The sequence below is a fragment of the Augochlora pura genome, chromosome 3, assembly GCF_028453695.1.
Source record: "Augochlora pura isolate Apur16 chromosome 3, APUR_v2.2.1, whole genome shotgun sequence".
Lineage (NCBI taxonomy): Eukaryota > Metazoa > Arthropoda > Insecta > Hymenoptera > Halictidae > Augochlora > Augochlora pura.
Genome location: NC_135774.1, coordinates 6,830,336 through 6,846,771, shown reverse-complemented (window position 1 = coordinate 6,846,771; position 16,436 = coordinate 6,830,336). Strand labels below are relative to the sequence as shown.

Below are 16,436 nucleotides of genomic sequence, written 5' to 3'. Positions count from 1 at the left end.
AATATGTCGACTTCAAGTGTTCAATCTGGGATTTACAACCCCGGAAGAGTACATTCGACCCCCGCGTTCCCTAAGTGCTTCGCATCATCAATTCAGTTTCATAAAATCTTCATAAGCAATGTGCACGCTTGAGGGTGACTGACTTCAGAATGAAACTCCTCCACTTTCTGAGAACATTTATAATATACAAAGTACCAGGAAATGTAGCATTTGAAGCAATTTAACTTTCCCTAATAAAATTTGTTTCCACTTTTTTCGATTTTTTGTGTCGAAGTTGAACTCAGTGGCGCGTGGCTTCCTTTATATTTAGACACATGCAAATTTATGTTGTTATTATAAGTTTCTATACAATGTGAGACAAACACCTAAATAGGAAAGAGTTGCCATAATCGTATCACTTAAGCATTTAAAAAATATATATAATTGGTAATCTTATTCGTAAAAGTAATTGTTTAAAGTAGTATGATAATATGTTTTTTAATCATTTAGTCTTCATAAATGTGTGAAAAGGATTATTATTAACTTGAATTTAAATTTTCAAGAAGGTTGGAAAAGTACGATGTCCTGATATATTTTTTATACTACCTAATTACACGATTTAGAAAGTGTACTGCTGAAGGCGAAACGTGAAATATTATCACTTATAAAATGATTTCAGTTTAATTTATATGTTTGTTTATTAAAGAAACGAATACTTATCAAGAATCATACATTCAGGACAATAATAAAGTTTGGAGTTTTTTATACGCTTGCACATCATGTTTCATATACCCAAATCGAGCATTTCAAACATTTTATCATATTCTGGAGGCGAACTTCTTCATATAACTCGCTGCTTCAAAAAAACACGATTATCTCTACTTAAAATGAATATAAATATGCTTTTAGAATTCTCGTAAGTATTACACGCAATCTAAACTAATATTAGCATAGAAATAAATACGATTGTATTATTACTAAAATACGAAGTACGTTATTGCGCATCATAGAATATTAAAAACTATGATTGACTGAACTTTTAAGAGATATCGCTAATTACTGCCTCAATTCAATTTTAAGCAATTTTTAAATCGAGTACGATTTAAAAAACTAGTACGATATTGGTAACTTCTCCAAAAATAAATGCAAGTTTTGTTACAAATCGCTTCAAACTATCGCTTAATATAAACAAATTAACGAATACGATACTTGTCTGAATATATTTCCTTTGTGTACAGGATGTCCCAAGTTTATGTTACTTCCGGAAAACGAAGTATTTCATTTGAAGTAACTTTCTCCTTAGCGAAAATGCAATCTTGGGCTTCGTTTACGAATCATTAACGAAAAACACTGAACAAAGAAAGAATGCATGGAACTCGGCTTCAACCTTTGGTTGGCACGATCGCCTTGCATCAACCAAAGTGCCCTCTCATTGGTTAGAGTCTTTCGTTAATAACTGGTGCACAAAGGCTCTCTTTTCAGGGCACCAAGCCATTCCCAACTTATACATTCCATCCACCATAAAAATAGCAAATATTGTACAAACAGTTAATATATTTTATACTTAACACTTTACCTACCTTTGAATTTAAAATGTGCTTGCTTGTATTGTTTAGCTTCTTAATGCAAATGGACAATTTGGGTAGAGATGCGATTACTTTTACAGTTGTTGGTAATCGACGACTATAAAAACGAGCCGCGAGACTGAAATCATTGTATCTCCTCTTCCCAAAATGTCAATGTTTGTTTGAAAACTAGGAAGCAATGGGAGTGAAATTTCAGTTTTGTGTTTTTTTGGGAGTCCATAAAATGTAGATGCTCTAGGTTCTTAAGGATGAATTGCGTTTTGTACGTCATCAGGTAGTTTGACCTGTTTTATCACTGCAGTTGTCAATCTTGCTATTCATATCGTAAATTCTTTCGGTAACGTTTTATGTCTCACCATTGAGTGAGTTTCGTGCCATGCTTATGTATTCGTTCTTGTTCGTCACTACCATTGTGTTACCTTTGTCTACAAGTAAAATGAGGATGTTTTTGTGCTGCTCTTTATCTTCAAAAGTGCCTTTTTTGGCTCTGTTTAGACTTTAAGTCTTATAAGAGAAAGTAAATTTATATTTATAGTGATATGTAAATATCTGCAATTATTTGAATGTTTCGATAATGATAAGAATTGTCAAAGTATTGGGAGGAGTTTACAATCCCCAAGAGCGATACGTTTATAAATTCAGCGAATCATAAAAGATTTATTCACTATCGATTTTCAGCCTTAATTATCCAATGGCCATAATTCTGCTGGAGATAATTACATAACTCTTCGAGTTAAAAAAATTCATCCGGGATCACGTAGTCAGCAGAATGAGATTGTTTAGAGGCTTCGGTAGCAAGTTTTCATTTATTTTCGGTCCGTTGATGGCGGTGAAAGAAGTGGATCAAACTGTTACATTGTTGATTGTCGCACATATGTAGGGCCGTCAGAATGACACAACTCCGTTCGAAACAAGTTTACGCTCAATGAAAAAGTTACTTAACCGATAATAACTTTAAGTATACCACTCCGGTGTTCAATGAATAGTATACAATGTACGATACCAAATACTGGAACAAAATCTTCATATACAGCTCGAACGTCGGTATAGTTTAAATAACGTTAAATCCAGTTGCTAATATAAATTAAATTCTAGGTAATATTGAGAAAGATAGAACTTGCATATTCTTGACAACTTTCTTACGCTTTATGCGAAAAAGTTATGTGTTCATGACAGTACCGAAAAAATAAAACTGTGACAATTATTAGAGTTATCTAATATATTAGATACCTCTAATCTAAGATATTAAATAACTCTAAGTAGTTATAGAATTATAGAGAGATAGTTATGGAGTTATCTGGAAACCAACCCCACCTCACCTTCAATTTTCATCTATTTAACCTCAGTAACATATAACGTAAGTTTGATCTTGTCTTTTGGACATTCTGTTTAAATATTGGTAATGGAGGGGTAGTAAATAAAATTGAATAAAATAAAATTAACCACTTACAGGTAGGTGAAATTGTCTTTGTAACCTATCCAGTTTTGTCATAAATGCATAAAATTCTCAATTCTATTAATAAATTGGAAAAGCAGTCTGACTTTTGAAGCCGTAATACAAAGGGGTTCTAGAACTCTAATAATCTGAATTCTTGTTAATGTGTTGGCTTGAAGTGAAAATCTTTACTTAATTTTTCTCACGCTAAGCTGATGCCAGGGCACATAATACAGCACGAGGAACCTAATTTTTCGCACACTTGGAGGCCAACTGAATCAAACGCTTGGTACGAACACCGAAACTCAATTTTCAAAGAAAATCAGCTCGTGAAGATAAGGAAGGCCGGATCACGTAGCACCACGTAACTTTTAACGTTATTACAAAGAAGATACCACGGCAAACCCGGCGTAATAGGATTTCTCTTCGAATATGGCATGGTGTCGACATTACTCTTGCGTCGACAATACTCCCGACAATCTCAGTTTTATGGGTCTGCATAACTTTTCCGAAGATTTTGTGACCCGTTCTGATCTGCTATAACTTCAACGAGAATTTGCAACTTGCAACGCACGATAAAACGTGTGTCGTGCACTGAAATTTAAAAACGTCATTCGCATAGCCGTTTACCTTTAAAGTGGAGGGGAACCGAGATTTCGTTTCGTTTGTTCAATTAAAAGGATTTCGAGTACTGGTATAGCTATTCAATTTTGAATAATGTAATTCGCCACAGATTGAATTATTATTTAAACAATTGGAATACCATTCTATGGTATATGACAGTTATGCGTGCACGAGATGTTATGTCAATACCAATTATTGAAAGATGCTACTGTGGACAGAACAAAAGAACATTATTCCTAATGCTATCACCATTAATTATCATAAACTAACAATAAAAGTCACTGTTTTTACTGGTTTATTTTATCGAAATGACACTTAAATATGTTAGTAATTCATTTATTGCAGCAGATATGAGATGAATTCATTTTTTGTTACGAATTCATAAATGTAAGTATGTAATGTTCCGTTATTATTTTCTAAAACAACGGAGTAGAACGATAGTGTCTACGTTTGATTCATAGATGATTGGGGTAGTATCAAGGACGTAAGAGTAATTTAAACCATCTTCCATCTTAGTGTACTAAGCCAGTACCGCTATCTGTTTCTTAATTGGAAAATTACACTTGAAATTTGTTTTTACGTAAAGGGTGGGGCAATTCAAACCCATATTTAAATATATGTTATTGAGTATCGCAGTAGTTATTACGCTTTGGTATCGCAATGAGTGATCAACTGTGTTTACTAGAAATCTAATCTACATATATCTGAACGATATACAAAATGCCAAATTTCAGGTTATTGTTAAATTTTCTTGATACTCCAATTTAGCAATAGAATAAAACCATCGACCTGGAGAACGATACCCCGACTGAGAAGGCTGAAAAAAATGTCCTTATAGTCCGTGCCTAAAACAGAGTCGAAGTTTAATATTAACATTTCTTTTCTTTACAATTTACGATGCATTGTTTCATCATTAAGAATAAGTAGAACAATCAAAGTAATAGTTATTAGCACACTGACAGTAATTGAGACATATACCCTATAAATTCTAAAAAGTAGTAGGAATTTAGGAATTGCAAGGGTTGCGAAGACAATAGTCGAGAATCAGACAGAGCTTTAGAATAAATCAATGATGAAATCGTGAGTTTATAAAATATTTTGGGATGTTCGACAAGAAGGAAATGGACTGATGTTGGTATACAGCATAACGTTAATAATAGCAATAATGAAAAATGGTAATGGTAATGTTACGAGCCGAGAACTACCGGATTTACGTGGCCGAAGATTGATGAGATTTTTTTGGGGAAAGTGGTGAGAAATGCGTAGGCTAAGGGGATAGGGTTTCGTGAATTAGCCAATGCTTATTTCATTACTGGGTCGCAACTAGATAAGGAATTGGATAGTGGTTTGGAATCGAATCACCTCGTAAGTTTCGAAGAAAAAAATGAAGAAGATACACTTCGAGCGGCAAAAGTGTATCTTTATGGGACGTACAAAGTACTGCTTCGAATTAGGAAATGGAATCAGGAAGTTAGTGGTGACTTAATGTCGAACGTACTCCATAATAATAGTGGCAGCACTATCAATGCGATATCAGTTTGAAGTCAAGTCACAATTAAACGCTATTGATCGTCAATTTGACTGCATGTCAGCATTACTGATACAGAGTATACATCATTTTTAACTTATTAAGACGATTAAAGGAAGAACGAACTTGCTACATGGTTTCTATTTCTTGCAATCGATGCAGACAATTTTTATTTTGCATAAAAATCCACGGACTACTGCTGACAAAAATGCACAGAACTAAATGAATAAATCGAAAGTATATGCTACAAAGATCACAAGAATGTAAATTCAAAGTGCTGCCGGAACCAGGTTTGACCTTAAGAGGTCAACAAAGAAGGAAAAAATAGTGAGCAAAGAAGAATAACAGCCTATCCAAAAGTAATTTTACTAATAATAAAACGATAATAAGTAAATAAATGGCAATAAATAATAATTAGCAATAGATTAATATTAATAAACAGATAATATGAAATAAACCAAAATTAAACTAAACTGCAAACAATAGTCAGCGCCCTTATTTTTCCTTTCTTTTCTGCAGATCTCCCAAAATCGCACCAATTCTTGGTAGCACTTTTAATTTACGTTTTTGTAATCTTTGTAGCGTACACTTTCAATCTATGTAAAAACATCGGTGCGATTTTGTCATGAGTTAAATCATTTTTCTTGTGAAGTTAATCTCATTTCAACCTGTTTTAGATTTATTGAAACAGGAAGGATTTATTGAATACGAAAGATTCAGCAAGATCAAGTCTAACGATCACGTCACCTAAAAACCTAAAACAATTAAATGATTTTTATTTATATGTTACGTAATCCTCATATTTGAGGAAAAACAATAGATACACGCTCCTCTGTAATGAATATTTGAAATGCCTGCAAAATGGATCGAGACTTTCTAATTACTCGGTAGTAAGGCGGGCTCGTGCAAGATTCGACGCCCACGGCCACGGGCTGAGCGCCGGATAGTCCGTGGCAGTAGAGCACTCTTATCTTTCCGTTCAACTGTTCAGCGCTGTCTCGTTCAGAACTGGGCAGATGATTGCTCACGATCCTCGGCCGCTCACACCGGTACCCCCACTACCGTGGTCAGGCTGGTAGGCCGGCTTTAAGCAACGTTCAGACGATCAATATACAGGGTGAGTCACCTGACACGTTCACCTGAAATATCTCCTCATAAATCACCTGTTTTTAACCCTTCAAGTGTTTAAGTCCGTACGTTGTACGGACCAGAGCAACATTGTATAATTCATGGAATTTGTGAAATGGTATAGATCCGAATCTTCATATAATATTAAGCATTACATTAATCATACAAATAATACAAGCAATATAATATAAATAACGTCCATGTGATTTGGATATTATATGAAGTCCTAAAAATGATTTAAAAGTAGGATACGCCATTTTTGGTTAACGCTGAAACGGTTAAATATAGGAAAAAATCTGTCGTTGAAATCTTTGTTTGAATAGATTATTAACACATTCCCAACCGGCACACAATGATATCGATTGCGATTTTAGTAGGCCAAAAGTCAAAGGTTACGCAAGCCCATTAATACTGGGAGAAAGAAAGCACGAGAAAGTTCTTAAATTTACCGTTGATACGCGGCAACAGCATTTAAAATACATGATGATAATTTATTATAACAATAATTGTATTATATATGATGATAATATTAATGTAATACTAGTTATAATGATATTAACACTATGACGTCCGGTGGTTCCACATTAGTGCCATGCGAAAACTATGGAGTAAGTACCGGTGGCTCCACGTTGGCGACATGCAAAAACTGAACAAAAGTTAATATTGCGTGTTCTATTTAACTGGCAGTAAATTATAACCACTTCTGTGGCACACTTGCAAAATAATTTCATTTTTTAAAAACGATTTCAGAATGATATTATACCAGGTCACTGAAGGAATGAATGCGTAACAACTATATAAGAAAGAAAATTCATCCTAATAATATTAAATATCGTGAGATTTGTTCCTTTAAGCGCTTGCGAAATCCTGTAATTGAATTTGTTTCTAATAAACTGAAGATAGAAGGTCCATTCTTCAGAAGTGTAACTTTTGATGATTTTCCCCACTCTGCACTTGCACTACGTAACGATGTAACGGATCATGCAACTGGCAATATCACTTTACTCTTTGTGGTATTTTTTACTTATTGCTATCATATCAATTAAGTTATCCAGTAATGAAATTTACGATAAAATCGATTTACACTTTGCTAAAAATTTGATCTTCCTTAAATCTGGTTATGTTATTAAATAATTACAAGTCTTAATACCTGTATGAAGCAGAGAAGAATGAGTAGCTAAAATCACACAAAACGTAATCTGTACTACATATTTACAAAGTCTCCGTAGTCGGTCGTTGTACCCATTGTTTTTCTGTTTTTTAATAAATAACTTTATTGCATGTCAAGATTATGTCGTTATTGTTATACAAAATGACGATAAGAAAAAAAAATAATTTCGTTCTATTCATGAAATTCTTAATGACACAAAAGTGTTAATGGACGTAGCAATGAAATAAATTACAGTGCAATGGAGTTACGAATGTTAACATGAATATTTCTGCAATGACAACTATAGTGGTATGAATAATTTAAACAAAAACTTAACAAACCACTATGTTTGTATATTTTCATAGTACACTTGAAAGTAATAGAAATATACAAACATAAATTTTTTGGTTTTTATTTAAATATTAGTAAAAATGTAAAAGTTACTTTGAATTTATAATTATTTACAGCACTGTAGGTAATTTTCTTTAACTTTAAATTTTCTTTAAAAATAACTTAACAAAACATTATATTTATATATTTCTAGGTCAGAAATAATAGAAGATAAAAATATACAAATACAATATTTTTAAGTTCTCGTTTAGATATCAGTAACAACGTAAATGAAAATGCTACTTAGATCACGCGCAGTCAATAACCACAAAACGTACGTTGTTAAGGAGATTCGACTCTATAACCTTTAAAAGTTCTCATTGTCATAACCTGATGAGTAGAATAAACCTTTCTTTCGTTGGAAAAACTCCCCTAATTTATCAGTATTAATATCTTTATATTTGGTTATACTTTTGTTGTGGATGAAGGGGAGAATATTTTACATTAATGCTTCTTAAAACAGAAAAAGTTCCGTAGGGTATAAAATAACTATAAGCTAATACCTAACCCTGACCCAGCTTCTTTACTTCGCTTTCAACACCGAGCGCCAATAAATTGTTAATAATCGTCGTTTTTGATAACGAATTAAAAACTTCTGGAGGTCATTTAGAAGCGTCACCTTGACAACATATCGAACAAACAAATAAGATAAGTGTCTCATAAATAGCTTTTTATCCCAAATAGAATAAGTAGAGTGTAATATAGTAACTATATAATTTTAAATGGTTATAAGATATTAACAACCATATTAATTTCATTGTTAAAGTACACAAGTTGTGAACAGCTTGTAAAGTATACAGGAATTGTGAACCCCGGAATATTTTCTAAATTTAGACAAAGAAAACAATTTTTTGTGAATCTTCCACGAGTCAAGGGCCAAGCAGGTTCACATGGCCGGAAGTTACAATTTTAGATGTTCGGGGTACCATTATATGGTAAGAGGTTCGTGAACTAGCCGATGCTTATTTCATCACCAGAACATCATTGAGAGTACAAGGGTAAAGGTTTAAGTTTGGTTACCCCGTAACTTTTCAAAGAAATGAAAATACTCCTCGAGCATTAAAGGTGTATCTGTGTAAATTGTACCAGCCACTGCTTTGAATCAGGAAATGGAATAATAAAATTTGACAAGTAAATAGATTGGTAAAAGATAGTTATATTACAAGTTTTACGTCTATTACAGCATTCCTTCTTAACATTACCGACTGGTCATTCGATCGTAAAAATTTAGCACAATGTTAAATTCTCGTATCTATTTTGATTCTATTTATTTTATTAATTGTGAAACGTATCTAATGTCTAAAAAAATTGTGTAATAATATTGAAGCTTACGGTAGTACAATCTAACACATTTATCTCAATGGTACGTATCAAATTATTGGTTACCATGAGAATCGATTCACCGACTACCAATCGGGGGGAAAAGATGATTTATAGGCTACCAGTTGGTAAAATGTTAAGTACAGACTGGAAATTATCCCGCTTTTTGGTTGTGTTCAAGTCTCTTGTTGTACGAGGTGTTCCAAACGTCCTTGTAATCGGGAAATGTGAGGTTCCTGAGATCATTTGAAGTAACTTTTTCCAAAAAACAAAAACAGAAACAAAACAAAAAACACTGACCAATGAGAAGCGAACTTGGCTAGCACAAGACGGCCAAGCCAATTAGCGAACGAAGCCAAATATCATTCATTCGCTCCGCCGCTTCGCGACAGCTTATTTCACTTCTCATTGGTCAACATTGTATTGTAATCGGTTGATGTATAGTCAAGTTACAGCCATTAAAAGATTTAAAAATTACCTATCTATTAGTGAAAAACTACTACTTTCACGAACTTTAAATGTTAACAGTAGCTCATGATAACCAAAATTTATAAAACGCTTTTTTTAAAAGTTCATTATAGGCTCGAATAAAAAAGTTTAAAAGCGTGAGCTTCTTATTTTATTGTGCATACAATATAAGCTATTCTTTGATTTTACTTAATTCGCTATGGAGTTCTTCGAGACACGATGAGAAGCGAGGTGTCAGCGATTTTGCTCGAAATCTGTCCCTAGTAGTGGTGGGAGACCTTCCAAATAGGAATGAATGATTCCAATGGATTCCAATGGCAATCCATTAGATCCATCCAATCCCACCACTTGCTAGTACACTCCTCCTCTAGATACCAAGCAGAATCCCTGGCACCAGTGGAAGCCACGATGGATGTAAAAATTGTAACCCCGACGGTTTTAAACAATAACAATTTTGGAAGTAGGTCGAAATAGAAAATGATTGTTCAAACTGTGCTGAATATATGCCACGTTCTAAAAATGTATGACTAGTTAAGACTCAAAAGATATTGCTTTCGAAACGGGGGGAATGTTGATAATTATCTTCATTTCATCTAATTTCGTTTTTTCAATACATTTTGTACGAGAATTATATATATTAGCAATTTTTGGAGACAATGCTAGGAACATTGACCTCGATGGTTCTGGAGTATGTGCTGAGCGGTCAATCATAATCCTCGTACCAAAAGTCATTCTGTTGACCACTCAGTGGCCAGATCCCTCAATAAAAATATCTTTGTTTTTCAAAAAAGAGGTACGTCGTCGGAACACTTACCACACTTAAAGATTTCCAACTTTCCAAACATATAGGGTGTTCCAAAAGTCACTCGCAATCGGGAAACGAGAGGTTCCTGAGGTCATTTGAAGCATCTTTTTCCTTAGCAAAAATGCAATTCGCGGCTTTCTTTACGAATTATTAAAAACAATGATCCATGAGAGGCTAGGTCTGAAATGAAAAAATGGCCTCAGATACCTCCCATTTCTGTATTGGTGTACATGTTTGAAAAACTCTGTACATTAACGAATACGCTCCATCCGGTATCCGAATAGCTTCGAGATGCCCGATGTCATCTGGGGCTTGTCCGTCGACAGAAATGATGGTCTTAAGAGGCTCGCAAACCCATGACTCAACCATAAACCGACCAAAAGCAGAATAGTGTTGAGCTATCTGCCTTTTTGTTCCTTCTAAAACAAACTGTCGGTAACATACATGTAAGATATGATTTTTTATTGTAACGAAACGTCTATTGTGTTCGAAAAAAATGAAGCAGACATATTTATTTAGGCACTCGGGATAAATCGAAGATGGGAACCAATTTTTTCGTGTGAAAGAATGCTCTCTTTAAAATGTCCAACTTTACCTGTTTGATTTCATTCAAATTTAAGTTACATTGCACTAATTTTTAAGTTTCAAGCGAGATATACATTTAAGAAGTGATATACATTAATAAATAGGAACAATTCAGCTCACAGTATGTCTCACTTCGAAAGCCAAACCACTCCTTCTTAATTTCTCTCTCTACTAGATTTCGCATCCCTGATCTATTCTCCCCATCTTATGATAAGGCGATACAATAAAAGCTTCAATGATATTTGTTCCATCACTAGTAACTATGCATCGCTAAATTTGCTAACCTCTCCCCCCCCTTCTGCGCTCAAATGAAGCAACTCGCGCGTGGACGTGAGAACGATACGTTTCCTCCTTCACCATACCGTATTCTCACTGCACGAACGGAATTTCAGGTTTGCCCAGTTTAGTTATAGTAAAGATATACGTACAGAAGAATAGCGATTGGAAAAGAAAGGGGGTTGAGTGCTTCAACTATTAAAATCCCTTACTTTTCAGTTTACATCAATGAAACTTACACCATCGTATTAGCCTCGTTTTTCTTATTAAAATAACACTAAACGCAATACAGTTACGATTATAATTATTTGTGTAATGACTTAAAACTTGAAAATTCAATCACTTATTATAGAAGAAATTGTGATTGGTGTTATTTTAATTAGTAAAACGAGATGAATTCGTGATCAAAAATTCGTGGTTAAAGAATTCATGGTTAAAGATTCATAGAAAGGAATAAAAAATGAGAAAATTCACTGACTTTTGCTTCGCTTCCAAAATTGTAACAATTGTGATAGGAACATTCTTTCTAGTTACAAAGAGAACAGTGTAGTCAAAACGTATATTACAGATGTAATTACAAATTCTCCTCACAGGCTCGTGCGAGTCGATCGGTCTGAGCACCGTAGTGGGAGTAACGTGTAAAGCTCGATGAGCACCAGTTGCTCAGGTCTGATCTAATAGTTTCAAGTAGCTAACAATAATACGAATAAGGAGTGTTGGGAACTGAAAAAAAATGACTTTCATCCAGAAAGTAAATGACGTGAAAGGCAAGGGGAATCGGTCGTCCGGTCCATCGAATCCTTCCCACTTTTCAGATTCAGAGTCATTATTGGCTAAGTTACGCGCTGAACAGAAGACGTGATTAGGTGGAACGGGCGACCGATTCCCCTTGCTCTAACCGTTGCTTACATGGCCAATAATGACATAGAATCTGAAAAAGTAGAAGGAATTAGGTGAAGCGAGCGACCGATTCCCCTTATCGCTCAAGTCGTTTACTTTATGAGTAGAGGTCATTCTTTTCCGCCCCCAGTAAGAGTAGTAAACAGAACCAATGTCACAGACTCTCTCGTGAACACGACCCAGATCGTACTTTGTAAGCAATTTCGACTGATAAACAGAAATGAAGAGAGAATCTGCTCGATGCTCGCCCATTCTGCACGCATAATCGAATGTCCGAAATGTTCCACAGGTGATCAGCATAGTCTCAGTTCTCTTCATCTGCATCTCGATCGTCTCGTTCTGCCTGAAGACGCATCCGGACATGCGAGTGCCAGTAATCGTGAACCGGACGGTGACCACTGGCAACACAACCTCTTGGGCAGTGGACAAAACGCACACGAACGCTCACGACTTCTTTTTCTACATCGAGTGCATGTGCAACGCCTGGTTTACTATCGAGTTCCTAATACGTATTACTGCAAGTCCGAACCGGTTCATCTTCATCAAGAGCTGGGTAAACCTGATCGACTTGGTCGCGACGTTCAGCTTCTATCTCGATCTGACGCTTCAACGGTTCGCCTCTCACCTGGAGAACGCGGACATCCTCGAGTTCTTGAGCATCATACGTATCATGAGACTGTTCAAGCTGACTCGCCACTCGTCAGGTCTGAAGATCCTGATACAGACTTTCCGCGCCTCGGCAAAGGAGCTCACGCTCCTCGTCTTCTTCCTGGTCCTCGGAATCGTGATATTCGCCAGTCTCGTTTATTACGCCGAACGGATTCAGTACAACCCGAAGAACGACTTCAAGAGCATACCGCTGGGTCTGTGGTGGGCTTTGGTCACGATGACCACTGTCGGTTACGGGGACATGGTGCCGAAAACCTACCTCGGGATGTTCATTGGGGCGCTTTGTGCCCTGGCCGGTGTACTTACGATCGCCCTGCCGGTGCCCGTGATCGTCAGCAACTTTGCGATGTATTACAGTCACACGCAGGCGCGAGCCAAGCTACCAAAGAAGAGACGCCGCGTACTTCCGGTCGAGCAGCCAAGAGTTAGAACTCCGGGCGTGCCAGGTATGGTCAGAGGAGCAGGGACCGCCGGTCCATCTGGCTGCTTACAATCATATATGCCACCGGGTGGACCAGTCTTAGGTGCCGGTGCTCTATCTTCTGGCCTTGGCGCGACACCTGGAGTAGGCTGCACCGGAGGTCAGGCGCCACTGAACAGACGGATGAACGCCATCAAGACCAATCATCCCAAAGATGTTACGTTCGCCACGAAAGCTGGTAAGTTCTCAATGATTGTCGATAATATCCTTTTATCCTAAACTCTTTCATAGTCTACCACTAATTCTCGTATAACACGATTGTTGGATTTGTACAGGCTGTGTAAAAACTATATATGACAACCAGAGCATATACTAAAATAATGTACGCAAAGAGTGGAATAGGTGACTTCTTGACATAACGGCGTAACGCTTCTACTGCGTAAGCATTATAATTCTGAATTCGGAAGTTCGAACTTCGGAATTATAATGTTCACCCGATAGACGCATCGTGATGCCGTGTGGGTCTCCCTCGCATGCGACACTTGCCCCCACTTCTTGTGTAACTTATTTTCCTGTACTTACTAGTCACGACCATCAAAACGTGATTCTACACTTTCGGATCGGTAAAGATTTGCTACAGATATAGACCACAAAATTTTACCTTGAAAATCAAAATCTTTACTTGCTGCAACGTATAGAACTCATCGAGAGAAACAAAAATTTCGATGGAACCATGTTTCTCAAGTCAAACTTTTATATGAAATACAATGTTAAAATAAATAAGTCGAAAAAAAGAATAACACTTCTCATTTAAGGCTTCGTTTTCATGGAAAATTAAGTTACAAAAATAAGACTATTGAATAGAAATTAAGTAGCGCATCTGACCATGACATTCCAAATCTACTTGTGATACAGCTTTCAATTCAGATTTCGCAAAAACAAAACGATGAATAAAAAAATGTTACTCCTTTTTCTGAACTCGTTTTTACATGTAAAATCACTATCCAGCCTGTTGTACCACGATTTTGGATGCAACGATCGTTACACATCATTTGTATATTATTTTAACGCTTTTACTTTATGTAAATTTGAAAATTGTGGTTGCTTCCAGACATCTGTTCCTCACGATGAGTACTGTACGTTGTAATAAAAATATTTAACCGTCTGATCTTAATTTTCAAGTTCTAGGACAATTTTATGGTGCAATTTTGCCACCGATTCGAAGGTAACGATCACGCTATGGTAATTGTGACACATAATTTTCATACATTTTGTACATCAAAGGATTCGGTAGTTTTATTACCGGAAATTTCACATATTTTGTTTCACTTAAATCAAGCCTGGGCAACTGGTACTCACGGAGCACGCAACGCTCGAGCAGCTACCCTTACTACCGTGCACGAATCGGTCGATTCGTGCGATCAGTGAGGGGAATGTGAGCTTTACGTGTTGCGAGAACGCATTCCCCTGGTAGGCTCGTATAAAATTTACTGACCCAAGAGCGGTAGTGGGGATAGTGACTCCAAGCATCGCTTGAAACGCGAGGACTAATTGTACAGACTTTACTGAACACTGAACCTAACTAATACTACTGGTGTGCGTTGTCACATCAAAATGATATGATCGAAGATTACTCGAACAATGTTCCCATGAATGTGCTTGTAAAGTTTGTAGAATTGTAAAATAGGAAACCGGTTATTTTTAGAGTGGTAGGTTTAGTGTTAAATGATGGCTTGAAGTCTCTGCAATTATCATTTAGAGAACTTGAAATGGAAATATCATTTGCATTTAGTTTTACAATTGAAGAGATGTATGTTCAACCGTTTGTGTAGTTAGTTACGCGTGGAGCAACAATCCCTTTAGCGGAAAAATAATGAAAACTAAAATACAGTATGTTCGAATTAACTTCCGTTGAACTTGAAAAGAGTTGATTCCTGGCGTGATTTAAAGTTACATTTTTTTCCGCAAAAATATGATTCCTGAATTCGTTAAAGAGTTATTAACGAAAAGCACGGACCAATCATGGCTGGCGTCACGTTTTGACAAGCAATGTCGTGTCGAGATTATTATTGCGCCGGAAAGCGCCAGCTCGCTCTCTCTCTCTCTCTCTCTCTCTCTCTCTCTCTCTGATTCATCTGTGTTTTTTCGTCAATAACTCGCTAACACTTTAATGGTCGCATGTCTACGCAGTCAAACGTTGCCAAGGGTCGGTAGTGTTTTTTAATTTACATTAATAAAATAATCCAGCATATGCAAGGACAAACGAATATAACAAATTTAATATTTTCCTGTATATGATCACTTTTGAGACAATAATTATATAAAATCAAAGACGTGGCGATAAAATACCAAGCCAATATCAGTATTCACACATGTTTGCGCACATCAATCATCACCCAAAAGAAAGTATGGTACTAGCCATTAACTTTCGGCGGTAGCATTATACACATGTTGTGTGTGCGGCCATTAAAGTGTTAAAAAAGCTACAAGCAATTCTTTTCGTAAAAGAAAAAATTAGTTCATTTTGTCTCAGGAGTCAACCCTTTCCAGGTGTAAAAATATTCTGAACCGGTAGGTGGGTCACGAGGTGGGCAGATAATCATATTCCAAATGAATATGGGGTAATTGTACGTAACAAAGAATAAAAAAGTAAATATTTTGGTATTGCATTAGTTTATTCGGGGCTTCGTTTTCGAGAAAATCGACTGGAAAGTTTATTCAACTTGTAAACGATTTAGTACAGTTTGCTTGCCGTGTATTCCATTGCCGTGGCTATGTCTATCCAGGTTACTGTACTTAGTCTAACCCCTTAATTTATTGTGACATGTTAATTGCACAAACTCGCGTTAGAGGGATCAAATAACTAATCTAGCAAACAGATTCAAAGTTCAAATAATTGTTGAAATTACATTATCTTTAAAGTAACAGTAAGGGAAATATATCCATAGGAACCATCGATACAATCGGCCAAAAGTAATACGCAGAATGTTATAAAAGGAGACAATTAAAGCTCGAGATATTGAAATCAGCTATCACGAAGTACTAATTCGCACATATTTATTAATGAGACCTTAGGCTATGACGCGGCCATTTATTAATAGAAACTGTTTTTGAAAAATACTTTTCAGAGGACCTAATTATCAAAAAAATTATAAATTCAGTATACAAAATA

The 16,436-nt window shown here is 35.9% G+C and overlaps 1 protein-coding gene across 1 annotated transcript in view; it reads left to right on the top strand.

Annotated features, from left to right (window-relative positions):
- Positions 1 to 16,436, top strand: part of LOC144467887 (potassium voltage-gated channel protein Shaw) — a 288,098-nt gene that overhangs the window by 268,092 nt on the left and 3,570 nt on the right. Inside the window, exon 4 of the mRNA XM_078176874.1 lies at positions 12,464 to 13,502. Within this exon, the coding sequence (XP_078033000.1) occupies positions 12,464 to 13,502 (1,039 nt within the window). The remainder of the gene's footprint in view (positions 1 to 12,463; positions 13,503 to 16,436) is intronic.